General features: G+C 47.0%; 1 protein-coding gene and 1 long non-coding RNA gene across 2 annotated transcripts in view; both read right to left on the reverse strand.

Annotated features, from left to right (window-relative positions):
• LAMB1 (laminin subunit beta 1) overlaps positions 1–9,274 on the reverse strand; it is a 72,461-nt gene extending 63,187 nt beyond the window's left edge. The window contains exons 1-5 of the mRNA XM_057550345.1: positions 9,109–9,274; positions 8,857–8,979; positions 7,625–7,800; positions 4,947–5,082; positions 1,770–1,843 (exon numbers count right to left, since the gene is read on the reverse strand). Coding sequence (XP_057406328.1) covers positions 1,770–1,843; positions 4,947–5,082; positions 7,625–7,800; positions 8,857–8,893 — 423 coding nt within the window. The 5' untranslated portion in view covers positions 8,894–8,979; positions 9,109–9,274. The remainder of the gene's footprint in view (positions 1–1,769; positions 1,844–4,946; positions 5,083–7,624; positions 7,801–8,856; positions 8,980–9,108) is intronic.
• Positions 9,275–9,830: 556 nt separating this feature from the next.
• Positions 9,831–15,763, reverse strand: part of LOC103020824 (uncharacterized) — a 32,002-nt gene continuing 26,069 nt past the window's right edge. The window contains exons 8-9 of the long non-coding RNA XR_009008866.1: positions 11,003–11,091; positions 9,831–10,059 (exon numbers count right to left, since the gene is read on the reverse strand). This is a non-coding gene — a long non-coding RNA (uncharacterized LOC103020824). The remainder of the gene's footprint in view (positions 10,060–11,002; positions 11,092–15,763) is intronic.

Below are 15,763 nucleotides of genomic sequence, written 5' to 3' on the forward strand. Positions count from 1 at the left end.
TAAAATCCTGCTCACCCTTCCTGGCCCAGGTCAAGTGCAATCCCAGTCCTCTCCTCGTAAAGCTTTCTCCTTTATCCCAGGCAAAAATGCATCTCACTCTCCTCCCTGCCGATGTACATTATCTGAACTTCTGCTATAGCAGTGAGCACATCCTACCTTGTATCGTAAGTTATGTGCAAGTACGTATTTCTCCCCTAGAAGACTGGAGCTTCCGGACAGCGCAGAGCAGGAACATGCTATCTTTAAAATCTAAGGCAGTTTCTTACGATCATCCCTACCCCCAGGGCAGAGGGGTGTACCACACAACCTGTAATGCAGGCGTTACTTTTCTTCCCATTTTACCAAAGAGGAAGGAGAAGCTCTGGCCACACACGCCAGCAAGGGGCAGAATGGGGAGTCACACCCAAGTCTGTGCAACGCTGGAGATGTTGCTTTTCACACGTGAACTAGGAGCCCAAAGGATGAGTTCTGCCAACTTGTACCCATTCTTTACGTCTCAGTTTAATCACCACCTCCTCTGTTTGCCTTTCAGCACTTCTGCGCAGAATTTCATCTTTGGCCCATTGTATTCACTTGAATGAGTATTCAACCACAGGATATGTGCCCACCTGACTTTTGGATATAAACGAACTACCCGTAAAAGGTAGTTTTACCTTTTAAAAGGAAAAAACGAACAAAGTAAAAGATAGGACCATAAACATTAATAAAGACGATTCTGAGTATTTTTAGGTGTCCCATAACATGAAGGCAACATCCGAAGCTGAGTCTCAATTCTAACTGCCAGGTTGAGCACGTGGCCAATGAAGGGACGAGGCGTGCTTTAGGGAAAGTCCTCCCCATCCCTCGCAGGAGCAGGTGCCACAGTGTAAACCTGCCCCCCGCCCACCCCCACCAGCAACAGCACGTTCCCGTGGAGGAGCAAGGAGATGAAGAGCTCAGGCCTGGGGGCCAGCAGCCCAGCATCCCTCCTAGTCACGATGTGACTTCCATGCCCACCCCTGGCCCTTGGCCTCCCAGACTTAGGCAGAGGACACAAGCAAGACTTTCATGGCTACCCGCCCACACTGTAAACCTACCCCTGGCACCTTTTCCAAACCTGAGAAGGTGTAGATAAGGCCCCCAACTGAAAACGATTCAAAAGTGATTTTAATCTGAGAAGCAATAAGTAAATTATAGGTTTTGTGTGCACCAACATGTACTTTAAGCCATGTGAAGCCTGTCATTTCCAGGCAGCTGCTTAAGAAGAAACAAAGGGACTTTGTACACAGACATTCCCTAGTCCTGGAGTCATTTTACACCTCTCAAAGAAAAACGATGGGAAAAATCCACGTTGAAGAAGGCAGGCACATTTCTTAAGGAACTCAAAAACCATTCCCACATATTTTGCAAAACCTTGAAAACTAAAGATAATACACTTCCTTTTCACTTACCAAAGTCAGCATTAAAACATCAACCCAAGGGAGCAGGGACTTACTCTCCAGATGTCTTACTGTGATTTGGGAGCAAGTCAAAGCTGCCTGTCTCCATGGGGAAATAAACAGATATCTAATTAAAAGTTTACAGTCGAATCATCTTAGAACAGTGGCTCTCTTTACTTACTGCCATGAAGAGAGAGTATCTGTTAAGCGTAGTTCTTCATGCCCATGTTGAAAAGCTGTTCAATTATCCCAATTTATAGCAACAATAATGTTTAGGTTCCCACTGAGGCCAACTCGCAACAGCCATCCATTTTGAAAGGGGAATTTGTGAGAAAGTTAGGGATTCCTTACCTTGAAGGTCATGATGAGATGAGTGAAATGGAATTCTGCTTCCAAATCCAGTTGGATAGTTACATTTTCCACACCTATAGGAGATTTTTTTGAAAAGACAAAAGGAAACAGCAATGTAAACAGGAACATCTGTGAACAATTAAGACTATTCTCTTCAAGTATCCTTAGGCTCCTCATAGAAGTTCTCTCTGCAGTCCATCTTAAGCTGAAGATAAGATAAATAATGACAAAACTCTGGCTTGATTCAGGTGATGGAGCACATCTCAGAATGATTCTTCAGTTGTTCATAAATCATTCTGGAGTTCAACCTATTGAATGTGCTCCCTGGAACAAGACATCTGGCAGAATGTCAGAATGACAGCCTTTAGTTGCTGTCAAGAAAGACATCTTTTGCTTAGGAAAAAAATGAAAAGTCTCCCCAACCCACTAAGCCAAAGGACTCTCAAAGGGGAAACAAGAGTGGGCACTTCCTGTGCACAGTAGGGGTTCAGCTTTGCTGTCTGAAGCCCAGGAACACAATCCTCTTCCAGTCGAAACACAAATATTCCTTTTTTTCTGTGCAGCAGCAAAGAAAACAAATAAGAGTCCACCACGTTTTGTGAGTTACACTACAATTTAGAAAAACCTATCCCTGATGGAGAAGCCTTTGGGTGCATTTCCACAACTGAGAAACAATGCCAAAGAGACAAAGAATGGGTCAAATAAATAAACTGGCCCAGAACAAATACTAACATCTTCCCTTTCAGGGGAAAGCCTGAACAAACAAATGAGCCTCTGCACTATGCCCTGGGGGTCAATCCACTGGAATTCCAGGGATGGAAAGCACCTCCTCCCCAATCCCTTGGGCCCTCAAGCCTGCCTGTTTAATGAAGGAGACCTTTCCACATTTCCTGTGCTCGAGAGAGCTTTTGGGGGTCCATCTTCTGAAGCAAAAGAAGTCTTAAATGCAGGAAGATAGGAATGTGTCGGGATGAATCATGTCACAGGCTGGTGTATTTTCAGGAAATCAGTAGGACTTTTGAAATAAACTCTCCCACTGGACAAATGCCAAGTCAATTGGGGATGGGGGTGGGGGGGAAGTGGTCACTGGAACGGATATGAGTTAGTTGGAATGTTAAAGAAAAACACTATAGCCGTGCTAACTAACCTTATCTAACTTATTAGAAAGAACCGTACTACAAACCTACTCTCTGCCTTTCTTTTTGAGCGACAAGGTTAGCTAAGCAACTATCTGCCTCTCCTTTCCCAGGCTTTTAAAAACCTGCACTATTTGTTTAAAATGAAGAGATAACGAAATAGTGTAAAGTACGAGCAAGACTAGGACCAGTTCTGTAACATAAGAACGTATCCGGCAATGGGGGCTTAAAAAGCACATTCCATTTTAGATTCCTAACCTGATAAAGCACTGCAGGTTTGTTTTTTTTTTTAATATGGGAAGAAAAATCCACGGAGAAAAGAAATGAGATCATTCTTCTATGGTGTACTTGATTTCTGTCGGACCTAGGAATAAAGCATCGTGAGGGGTAAGTTAAAAGTAGCTGCACATTCCAAGACTGTTTCTGGGCCTGAGCACTGATAATTTAACACGTCACGTAAAGCTCATCTTGGACAAAACATACAGAAAATAGATAAAATCACATTCATAAAGAAAGTCTTCAGTTGTGACCTATCAGACAGCAGAGAGATGAGAGGGGACAGTAACAGTCTGACTTTCTAAAACTAAGTTCTATCCATCTAATCTCATCTGATCTCTTGTGACAGAGTGACAGCGCTCTCAAACCCCTCTATTTGAAAATCCCTTCTTTCTGGCATTTGGCCTCTTTTGTCCCACAAACTCTAAGTTGTAGAGACTGATTAACTCCTGATGTAACCAAGAAAAACCCTCCTCTAGAACAACAGCACGTGATGAACTATTTTACTGTCATCAACTTGATACTGATGTTGAGGCCTCCTTCTTCTAATTGTCTTTCGGTCTCACCGGGAAAACGTGGACAGTCAGAAACGTCCCACATTTGTCATAAGCTCTATGTGGTTTCAGAAGTCCCAGGCTTTCTCTGCCCAGGCTTAGATTCACTTCTTTGAGAGTCCTTTCTCTCAAATGTTTTGTAAAAAAAAGATCTAATGGTCAGGACCTCCCTGGTGGTGCAGTGGTTAAGAATCCACCTGCCAATGCAGGGGACACAGGTTCAATCCCTGGTCCGGGAAGATCCCACATGCCGCAGAGCAACTAAGCCCGTGCGCCACAACTACTGAGCCTGCGCTCTAGAGCCCTCCAGCCACAACTACTGAGCCCACGTGCCGCAAGTACTGAGGCCCGCGCGCCTAGAGCCCGTGCTCCGCAAAAAGAGAAGCCACCGCAATGAGAAGCCCGCACACCGCAATGAAGAGTAGCCCCCGCTCGTTGCAACTAGAGAAAGCTCACGCTCACGCGCAGCGAGGTAGACCCAACGCAGCCAAAAATAAATAAATTAAAAACAAAAGATCTAATGGTAACATTGTTAATGACAAACACATTAACTCTACCTTTAGTCCTCAAATTTCAGCATTCAAGTTTGAAACAAATGCAAAACTAATTTGGGCTTAGTTGTACCACAACAGTAACATCATATTTGATGAATTTATTAAACCAAAACCCAAGAGGCAAAGAAAGGAAAAACGGTGGGATTCACACACTCACTGGAAAAGCTGACTTGGGGTCATTATCCAAGTTGAGTCTGAAAAACTACATCTAGTGTGTATTCAGAGTATTATGATTAAATGTTCTCTAGATGGAAGGAAGGTGGTGGCCGTTGATTCTGCCCTTTCCTTTGGGGTTGATCAAAATGAAAGATGCTGTTTTGTGAGGAATAAGGGCCTGAGATGGTGCAGGGCCTTCCCACGGCCTCCCCAGACTGCTCCCGGTCCATGCCCACGCTCCCCAAGGCCCCCTCAGGATGAAGACTATGAAATACTCCTTTGGTCTCGCATGAAAGACTTCTTTCTTATAGGAAGCGCATACTTCAGGAAGAAGGATCGGATTTTACCAAGAGAAGTTAGTGCTTCAGGCAGTAAATCTGTCAAAGGCCATAATTCCAGGATAGAGAAACCAATCGTAATTACAAACACCCAGGAGCCCGTAAACCCCTTCCAGGTGGCCAATCACACTCCTTGGAACTTAACCCCATACAAACCACATACCATTTTCGGATTGCCACCAGATCTTAAGACGGTTTGGAGCAAATGTCGTGACCACATTTTCAATGAGATGACTGTCAGGGTTCAGGGTTTCATGATAAGGATCTTGTGAATTGCATATGAAGCATTTTTTGTCCTCCTGAAAGCAAAGTCAGTTCTATGAGTCTAGGAAGCAATCGCGCGCACACACAAACACACACACACACACACACACACACACCAAAAATCAAGCCCACAATACAAAAACCCATCCTACTTGCTTCAAGAAAAATGCATGTGCCAAAATTACTTAAATGACCTGTCATATGTCTTTCACTTTTTAACTTAACTGAGTATGAAATACTCCTGAAATTTTCCTCTTCTCTTGCAACTTCAAGGTCAAAAGTAGAAGAAGGCATTGTTTCCACAAGGTATTAATTTAATCAAAATGAAACTTCTAAGCTTAAATCTTAATCTCAGTGAACAGCTGGAGAAGTTTACTCTTGAAGCAAACCGCAGAGGAAGTTTTAGAGAATTTTTGCTGACATAAAGCAAACTGAAAATAAAAAGAGAACCGTTCAATTGGCCTGATTTTCGAAAACCTATATAAAGCAGAAACCAAGTATTAGGCAGACGTATTTAAGAAGCTTTGGGAACTACAGATAAAGATTTCTTAGCTTCTTCTCCTCTGCCCCAGCAGTGAATTCACAGGGGCTGCGAGCAGGCTAGCCTACAAACTGCTCAGAATATCCAGGAAGGACACCAGACTCTCATGTTGGGAGCACTGAAAACTGGGACCAATTCAAAGAACACCAAATTGGACCCGAACTGAAAATATACTTTAGGTTTTAGAGCAGCTTTGATCTTCTCTCTTGTCATTTTCCTTTTCCCTAAAATGGGGGTCACAGCCAAAAGAGCCCTCTTTGCACTCCATCACAGTGAATTTTAAACAGCATCACTTAAAGTTCCCTTTTCCACATAAGGCTTTGCTCTCTAAGATTTTCTGAAATGCGTATTATTCTTAGGTCTGAAAGTGACACTGAGATGGAAATCTATAGAGACCCACACACATCTTACAAACAACATTTAAGCAAGGGTGATATTCTTATAAGGACAGTATCAACTGACTGTACTTTTTATGTTTGTATTTATTTAGCTAGCTATTACTTATCACCTTCCTCCCAAAAGGATTTAGAGACTGGCAAGACGTACCAACTAGAAAATAGAAGCCAGAAGTCAGGAATACAATGGGACCCTGGACAAAATACTTACGCTTCCTGCCTCAATTTTTCACCTGTTCAACGTCTGAGAGAAGTACACACCCAGTGCCTTTCTTTAGGCTCTAATACCTGTGAAAAGTGCTCCACAATTTCATGGCTAATCACATAAACCAGAGAGTCTGGCTCTACTTGCTTTTAAGGCAAATAGTCCAATTCTCATTCTGGTCAAAGCTGGTTTCAGGATCTGGTGATTTATTTACAGGATGTCCTGGCCTCGGAGGTAAATGTTAGCATAATATTTTAGGTAAAATTTACATGCTAATATTAGAAAAGGTAACATCAACTGCCTTCAGTAACTTGTAGCCAAGGAAACTAATACTGGAGAACAATTACCAGAACTTAAAAAAAGTTTAATTACAGCCTCCCTTCTAATCAGGAGGAAGCAGTCTAGACATCTCCGTATAAACCTGGAAGCAAGTAAGTGGAATCCACTTTACCACATTCCTTTGGTTTAATTTATCAGGTCTCCAGAACGGGCTCTCCTGCTGCTTTGTAAACGTGACTCCATTTGAAGGCATCTGTGGGCAAACCACACGGTATTCTGTCCCACTCCTGAAGGGCAGATCTGAAGGTGGGTGCAGTGACCAAGTTTAGAGCAAGTGGCTTGGCACTTGCCCTGCGCAGGAGACTAAGCCCTATACTGGCTTTAGAGGGCAGAGATACCTGCCTCCCTTTTCAAAATCAAGGAAAGGGATTCTGATTCTGGGTCGTTTATGCTTTGTGTCTTCTTTTAAAATTAGTTTTATTAAAAACGTGACCTTTGAAAGCTAAGATCTGGGTCTACTTTTAGAAACAGATAACACTCAGAAATTTCATTTTGGTCCTCCTCTATCGGGTACCATGGCAACCAGGGCATTTTGAAAAAGCAAGCATCTGATCCTGCTATCTAATGGAAGTAGAAGTAGATGGGAACAGCACCAAATGAGGAGAGAAAAACATTGGAGTGTTTTTCTCCATGACTGGAGTGACCTTGCAAGGTGTCTATCAGTGCTGGAATACTCTTTATCCAAGTTAAAGATTTGGGAAAAACCCAAGATCACCACTCAGTACATAAAAAAGAAGAGGTTAAACCACCTTTTATATACATTTCCAAAGAGGAAAGGATTAAAAAACAAACCAACAAACAAAAAAAGAGACACGGGTCTTTTAGAGGTCAGGGCTTGGGGGCAGGGGCCGCCAGACCTGTCTGCAGCCCTGCCTTTCCACACTGACCGTGGCAGCGGCAGGAAATGTCGGATGCAACTGTGCAAACTGTGAGCCACCACAGTGCAAAAGGGTGAGCTACCAGCCTAATCCCGGGACTCCCTGGCTGCGGCGCTTCCTATCTGGATGGCTGGCAGGATGCAGAGTCCCCTGGGCCTTCCCCTTCGGTCTGGACTGGAGGAGGCGCGCGCAGAGCCGGGAACCATCTCACCCCCTCACCTGGAGGTGGCTGACGATACAGTAAGGCTCGGGTTTGTACAGCCCGCAGGTCGAGGTCACCGAGAGCTTGTGTGCTCGGCCGATGAGAAGGTCGCCGGTGGCCGGGTAGCAGCTGCCCTCCGCGCAGCCGTAGCTGAACTCGGGTTCTTGAGCACTCACTTGAGCTCCGCACAGGGCTGTGGAAGGGTCAGGCGACAGGGTAGGGCACAAGCAGGGAGCGGGCCCCAGCAAAGGGAATAAGCAGGGGCGGGCGGGGAGACGGGAGATTCAGAAAAAAAGCAGGATACACAGAAAAGAGACACAATGGAGAGAAGAGCGAGGCCGGGAAGGCAGGACGTGGAGAGGAGGATTCAGACAGAAACAGAGACGCCAAGTTTGTCCAGCAGCCGAGAGCATCACTTCCCAGGAAACCCACCGACACTCGCGCCCACCCTAATCTGCCTGGGAAGCAGCTCCGGGCACTTCGACACGCCTGGACCTGGGCGCAGGGAGGCAGGTGGCCAAACGCCGCACACCCGTACTAGCGCACGTGTGTGTCTGTGAACCCGCGTGCACGCGGCAGCCTGCGCATCCTCGGCGTGACAGCGCGAGTGTGTGCGCGGAAATCTGCGAGCGTGCGGGCGCGTGAGTGTGTGTGCATGCACGCTCCGAGGACGCGGGCGCTTCGCCGGGGGACGGGGGATGGTGGGGCTCGCGGGGGACGCCACTTTCCCGAGCGAGGGGCCGGTGGACAGTCCCTGCGGCTTTGGATTGGCTTCAACAATTCGTCATTCCAGGGACGCTCCCGGTCCAGCTGTTTCTGGCGCCATCCGGGGGCAAACCGCGATGGTTAATTAAAGCCACATGGCCCCAATCTGTTCCCAGGACGAAGCCTGCGTTCAGCTCGGGGCACTTTCCCGGAAAATGGGCTCCCGGCGAGCCCTCCACCCCATGAAGCCTGACCCCAGCGACGGAGAGACCCACCGAGAAAGGGCCGGAGATGCAAAGCCCAGAGAGGCAGCCGCGGGAGCACCCGGAGCTCTGGCACAGTCCCCCGCGATGCAGTCGCCTGCGGTCCTCGCACGCCGTCCCCGGCTACCACCCAAGGCGCTGGCGTTTAATCCCAGGGCAGAATTTCCACGGGGTCCCTCTCCCGATCCCCCAGGCTCCGCCGAAGCTGGGACCAACGGCTTGGTTTATTCTTTCCCCGCGTCCAAGCCCACGCCCTTCCCCCACCGTTTCCTCGGAATTACCTAAGAAACTGAACGCGAACATCTGGAGCCGACCCATGGCCAGTCCCTGCAGCCGAGAGGACACAGCAGAGGAGGGGAGGACACGGCCGCCGAGCCGCTGGCTCTTTTCCGCCGTCTTCCTTTCTGGAGAAGGGGAGAGAAAAAAAAGCCAAATATTCAGGGAGAGGAGAGGGGCCCTCGCATTTCCTGCCGCTCCCACGGAAGCGGGGGGGTGGGGAGGGAAAAATCGCGCCGCCACTTTGTTCTCCTCACCCGGCGGGGCGAGCGCTCTCCCGGCTCCTGGCAGCCCCGGAGCCCAAAGAAGGGAATTAGAAAGTTTCGCCCTGGGAGGAACCGAGGGTGGTGCCTCTGCTCATGCGCACACGGGGAGCCGGGGCGGAGGGGGCGGGCGGCGGGCGGCCCCGACTTGGCGGGGAGTGGGTGAGGGCCAGGTCCAACCCTCCCCCGGCGCCTCTTTTGTTTTAAGGCCGCATCTGTGGACGCGGTGGGGTTGTGGCTCTTAACGTTCCCAGCGCAGAGCTGCGGGGCGGCCGCCGGGTGCGCGTCCCGAGCGGTGCGCAGGGCGGGGGCGGGAGGTGTTCAGATCGCTGGGCGAGGAGGCGGGTCGGGACCTACGGGGCGCTCGTGCATTTACATTTGTAAGGAGTGAGTCACGAAGAGGTGCCCAAGGCTATAAACTCTCGGCACCCAGCGCTCCGGGAGGGCCGGTTAAACCCTTTAGAAAGAGGGTCGACCTGGCAGGTTTGCTCCTGAGAAAGCAGAGAAGCCCCCTGTATTGCTGAGCCCGGGCTGGGCGCCACCTCTGATGTCTTCATTCGAAGGAAGGAAAGTGCTCTTCGCTCCGCTGCCTTTGCGCACCAGCTCAGGACCTGCCTGGAGTCCCTGCTACCCAGGTGGCCACAGCATTGAATTACCCATCTAATTTTTTTTTTTTAAATCTACTTTTTACCTAAATCCATACGTATGGCTCGAATTCAGGTAATTTCTCGAACGCCGCTCTTGGTAGTGACGCTTTTTTCCCATCTTACCGTGAAAGGGTCAACTCAGCCACGAAGCTGGAGGTCTCTCATGAGACGCACTTGTCCACAATCTCCACAAAGCACAACCTCGCAAATTCCAGAGAGGCATTCCATGGTGTACAAATGGTGAGGTGGGCGAGCAAGCCTCTATGTCGGGTCTCCAGCAGCATTGCGTGTGACCTGTCTGGTTAAATAAGGGGTAAATACACGCTCACCCATCTCCTAAGGGTTGGAGAGGGAAGAGAGGCTGGTGGTGTGATTCTGCAACCCCTCCTGTGAATTAACCCAATTCTGCTGCCTTAGCAATGGCTGGAATCAGAGATTGAGCTTTCTTTAGTCCTCTGGGCAAAAGTGCTCCCTGGAATGAGGGGAGTATAGTTAGTTGTTAGTCCAATCAGGAGATTTGGTTTCCTAATTAATCACCCCAGAGAGAAGCGTTTAAGTGGCCAGTTGGTCAGCTTTTAACTTAGTTGCAATAAAATAGTGCCCAGGGAAGTTTAATCATTAGACCATAGAGTAAGCTGCTTTGTGAGTTTATCTACATCCTTTCCACGGAGGGAGGCCTTAGGTCTCGGTGATACATTAATTATTCACCAAATCAAGGCTTGCCCTGCTGCAGCCTCTGGAGATTTTTGCCTCTACCTGATGCTCAGGCTCCTTGGTGCTGTCTGGGCAGCCCTGAACACCGAGAAAGCGGGTGCCCTTGCCAGGGTCTAATATTGTGATGGAGGGTCTTCCGAACTTAAAAAAGATTCACAAGCAAATGTCTTCTCCCTCTGTGGAACTTTTGATACCCTGGGCCAAAGTTGCTTATTACAGTTTTTCATGCATACAAATTGCAGGCAGCGTTCGGTTCTGCCTCTTGTGGGAGACAGGCCTCTGCTCTCACAGCAGCTGAACCCTCCCTGCTACTTGGCAGTTCTATCTGTCGCCGGTCAGTGTCCTCTCCCAGAGGGCAAGCACCTTCAGCACTCTCTTAAAGCCCCCTGTGGGCCTTAACACTTCACCTACAGTGGTAAACTTACCATTACTGAAAAAATTAGATTTGTTGGTTTTTGTTTGTTTTTGCGTGCATATATTCTGACCACTCCATCTATGAATGTGTCCGTCTCGGTTCCCACCTTTACCTTTTGTACTTCTGCGCTGGAAAGTGCGCCCTCATCTCACCTCCTGAGAGCAATGCTCTCACACACACAAACCTGCTCGATTCCCCTGTCTTAAGAGGAAAAAAAAAAAAAAATCAAAAAGCTTTATTCTCCACACCCCTCTCCTCCTTTCCTCCCTTTGACTTCACAGCCCAGGTTCTTAAAAGGAGAGTCTGCACTCACTTTTGTTTCCTCCTGGTTTCTCCTCCATCCCACTGGAATGTGGCTTCCATCTCCACCATTGGTCTCCGTAATGACCACCAACCCTCTAATTGCCAAATGCAATAGACAGTGTCCCTATTTGATCATTCTGTGGCATGTGTTCCTCACGATTCCTCCCTTCTTAAGACTTTTCCTTGGCTTCCAGGACACAATTCCCTCTAAAAATTTCCCACAGGACTCTGACTCCTCCCCCCACCCCCATTTTCTCTCTCCCTCTCTGATCCCTTACACATTTATGCCCCTGAAGGTTCCGTTTCCAGCTTCTTTCTCCTCTACACCCTTTCATCCACATCCCAGGGCTCTACCACCTTGGCCTTGGTACGCCCCACATGGATGACTCTAGCACGTACCTTGCTTGGGATTTACATCTAATTTCTAACAGCCTATTGACCATCACTACTTTGATGACCCATAGGCACATGGGCTGCAAAACTGAACTCATCCCTCCACCCATCTCTTCTGCTTCCAGCTGCAGTTACCAGTACCATGATCCCCCCCTTAGCTGAACGCAGAAACCTGGGGACAGGACAGACCATACCATTCACAGGACCCAATACAAAAGGAAAATGAGCACGTGGGGCCCCTTATTCAAAAATTATCAGTGATGCCAGTAGGCATCAGTGGTGCCAGTAGGGACTCTTCTGAGCGGGAGGCGCTGTGAGGCTGCACGGATCACATACCCTTGAAGTCAGCTCAGCCTGGGAATCACACTGAACATGTCCGTCTCCACCTCCTCCCTTCATCAGGTCCCATCATTTCTACTCTAGTGGCAACTAGCCATCATGTCCCCATCACTCCAACCTCATCACACTGCCTTAGTTCAGTCTCTCCTCACATCTGATCTGAAAGCCAGCAGGAGCCTCCTGGCTCGTGTTCCTACTGCCAAACTCTTCCCTTGCCCAGCCTAACCCTCTATAACATCGCCGGAAGGATTTTTCAGAGGCACAACTTTGATCACATCACTCCTTCGTTCAAAAGCTTTCAATGGTTTCCCCCTGCCCACGTTAGCCTCCTGAAGTTCCCTAGACATACTCCTTATATTATACCTTCATTTCTCTGCTCCTTGGACCCTCCTTGACCTTATCAACTTAGTGAGCTTCTACTTAAACATGACTTCCTCCCCTCCCTCTTCTCCAGTCCGGACTCTGTCTACCAACACCTTGTAAAAGCCTGTTACAGCATACGTGACATAATCCTGTAACTATCTGTTTATACCCTTATCTCCCCCAGTAGACAGTGAGACAAATACCATCATCGCGTAACATTCCTTTGTGCATAAACATTGTCTCATGTGACATGGGGCACACCTTAGGTGCTCAATAAATGCTTCTGGAATCAACGTAAATCAAGACTTGTCTCCATGTTTTAAAAACCTTCTTAAATCTTTAAATATCTACTTTCGCCTAACAAATTTCCAGTCCAAGACAAAAGACTATCACCACCAGACTTGAGTTCACTTTAGGAATGCTTCCCAATTTCACTGCTGAACAAATTCTTTCTCGCTGTTATATTTCATTCAACTTCCTCTGATTTCTGAAGATATTACAGTTTAGGAGGAATGAATCCCTTTTGCTAGTGAAGCCTAACACTTTACTCCTGCTGACAGGGGCCTCTTGTCCCATACCTGAACTGACTTACTTGGCAGTATGTGCTTCATAAGGCAGTCTTTACTGGACAGTTCTACAGCAGTTCTGAATGGCAGATGGGATTGCCCATTGTTGGCTGTTCCATCTCAAAAGAATGTGTGACAGTTGTCGCCCTGAGGCATTGCTTTTGTTCAAAAAAAAAAAATCCAAGAGGTGCTTTCAAGATCACCTTTATCAGGGCTTCCCTGGTGGCGCAGTGGTTAAGAATCTGCCTGCCAATGCAGGGGACATGGGTTCAACCCCTGGTCTGGGAAGACCCCACATGCCACGGAGCAACTAAGCCCATGCACCTAGAGCCTGTGCTCCACAACAAAGAGAAGCCACTGCAATGAGAAGCCACTGCAATGAGAAGCCCGCGCACCGCAATGAAGACCCAACACAGCCAAAAATAAATAAATAAATAAAATTTTTTAAAAAGATCACCTTTATCATCTTAGAATGCCACCTATGTGTCTCATTTTAAATTCTTGGGTTGACAGTGAAACAAGGACATCACATTTTAGACTTTGATCATTAGGTCCTAAAACCTGGCTATTTACTTAACACTGTTCTCGTGAAAATTACTAGGTTTTTGCTGTTTTGAAAATTAAAGTGTACTTTGCAAGCTTCAGAATTCATCTAGAAAAGTAGGTTCGATGACTAGTAAATTTCAGGACAAAAGTCACAGTACCTTCTACATACTTATAATATGCAGGAGAGTCATTTGTAGTTTTGAGTGTCTTCCCCCCGCCCCAATACCCGGGAGCTCTTTGAGGGCGAGGACTGTATTTTAGTGGAATCTGTATTCCCATAAGGTGGCAGAGTTTCTGGTATACTGTACACTCAATATCTACTTGTTGGATGAATAACTAAAATTGAATAACCCTTACTTATAGCCATTTAGAGAGCACATAGGATTATTACTGTCACCAGTAATATAATATGGAAAACATCAGGGGCTGAGTCAGGCATTTTCAGTCTGGGACCCATACAATAGAAACTGCTGCTTGGGCTTGCATTAACATCCCTTAATCAGGAAACAGCTCCTAGATTTGAGGTGACTAGTCCTTCCACATTTTCAACCCACATCACTGGATGAGGCTTATCCCTCCATGGGCTCCAGGCCAATCAGTGCATTTCCATCTCCCTCTTCCCAGTAATGGGTTCAGGGATGGGTATGCAACTCAAGATTTCCAGTTAGGGTGACTTGTGGGATTATTTTTAAAATAAATTTATTATTATTATTTTTGGGGGGCTGTGTTGGGTCTTTGTTTCTGTGCGCGGGCTTTCTCTAGTTGCAGTAAGCTGGGGTTACTCTTCGTTGCGGTGCACGGGCTTCTCATTGTCGTGGCTTCTCTTGTTGCGGAGCACGGGCTCTAGGTGTGCAGGCTTAAGTAGTTGCGGCACGTGGGCTCAGTAGTTGCGGCTTGCGGGCTCTAGAGGTCAGGCTCAGTAGTTGTGGCACACAGGCTTAGTTGCTCCACAGCATGTGGGATCTTCCCAGGCCAGGGCTCGAACCGGTGTCCCTTGCATTGGCAGGCAGATTCTTAACCACTGTGCCACCAGGGAAGCCTGACCTGTGGGATTTTTGTGGGAATTACTGGAATTTTCATAGGAGAGAAGAATACCTCTCTCCCTAGACTTGGAATTATATGGATGTCTGCCTGGAACTAGTAGAGGCTGCTTGAGATTGGGGCCAACACAGAGGAAAGCAGAACTAAGAGATGCAATAGGACAAATCCTTAAGGATCACCTTGGATTATCTTGATCCAGCTATGCCTGAAGCCAGCAGATATTACCTTAGCCAATAAATTTTTCTGTATATGTAGTATAAGAGAGTTATAAATCTTTGCCGTTTTTAGCCTGAGATTGGGAGGTTATTGTCTTCTGTTTTAACTGCAACATAACCTAATTTATCCTGACTGGTTCTGGCAGGTTTTTATCAATATGGTCTTAAAAACAGTCACCTCTTGGGGCTTCCCTGGTTGCACAGTGGTTGAGAACCTGCCTGCCAATGCAGGGGACATGGGTTCGAGCCCTGGTCTGGGAAGATCCCACATGCCGCGGAGCAACTAGGCCCGTGAGCCACAACTACTGAGCCTGCGCGTCTGGAGCCTGTGCTCCGCAACAAGAGAGGCCGCGACAGTGAGAGGCCCACGCACTGCAATGAAGAGTGGCCCCCGCTTGCCGCAACTAGAGAAAGCACTCGCACAGAAACAAAGACCCAACACAGCCAAAAATAAATTAATTAATTTTTTTAAAAAAAATCACCTGTCTATTCTTAGATATCTCAAAAGAAATGTCACAAGTGAGAGAGTACCCAAGTCAATATTTGAGTGTTGGAAGATAGTCACTAAAATAGGTGTAGGCAGGCCTCATCCATGCTCTTTACAGGTTTTCTGCAAGGCTGCACACACATTGCATTTCACCTCCCAGTAAGTAGCAAGATGATAGTTTAGATCCAACAGGAGATGGGTAGAAACAAAATGCCTCCCTATCTATGCCCATGAATTCCAAGGTTTTTTTTCTTTAATTTCTAACCTATATTTAACATGAATGCCATAGAAACACCCTAAATGGGGCAAGCTCTCTCAGTTCATTGTTTGTGGATTTTTAACTTCTGGTTGCTAACCTCATTTAAAAATGAGTAGGAGAGATTAATGTCTGAGGTTGGGCTAGAGAGCCTCAGGAAAGCTCTTACAATTAAAAAAAAATTAGATTTATAGCAGGATTAACTTAAATGTAGTCAATTAAACACCTTAAGATTTGAATACTAATCATGAGCCCAAGTTTCATTTTTCTGGCGTATCCTATCTTTACCTTCATTCATGAGTGCCCTAACTAAAGAAGGGCAGTAAGAATTAAAAAAAAAATACAAATACTTGCCAATTCACAG

The sequence above is a fragment of the Balaenoptera acutorostrata genome, chromosome 7 (assembly GCF_949987535.1).
Source record: "Balaenoptera acutorostrata chromosome 7, mBalAcu1.1, whole genome shotgun sequence".
Taxonomy (NCBI): Eukaryota; Metazoa; Chordata; class Mammalia; order Artiodactyla; family Balaenopteridae; genus Balaenoptera; species Balaenoptera acutorostrata.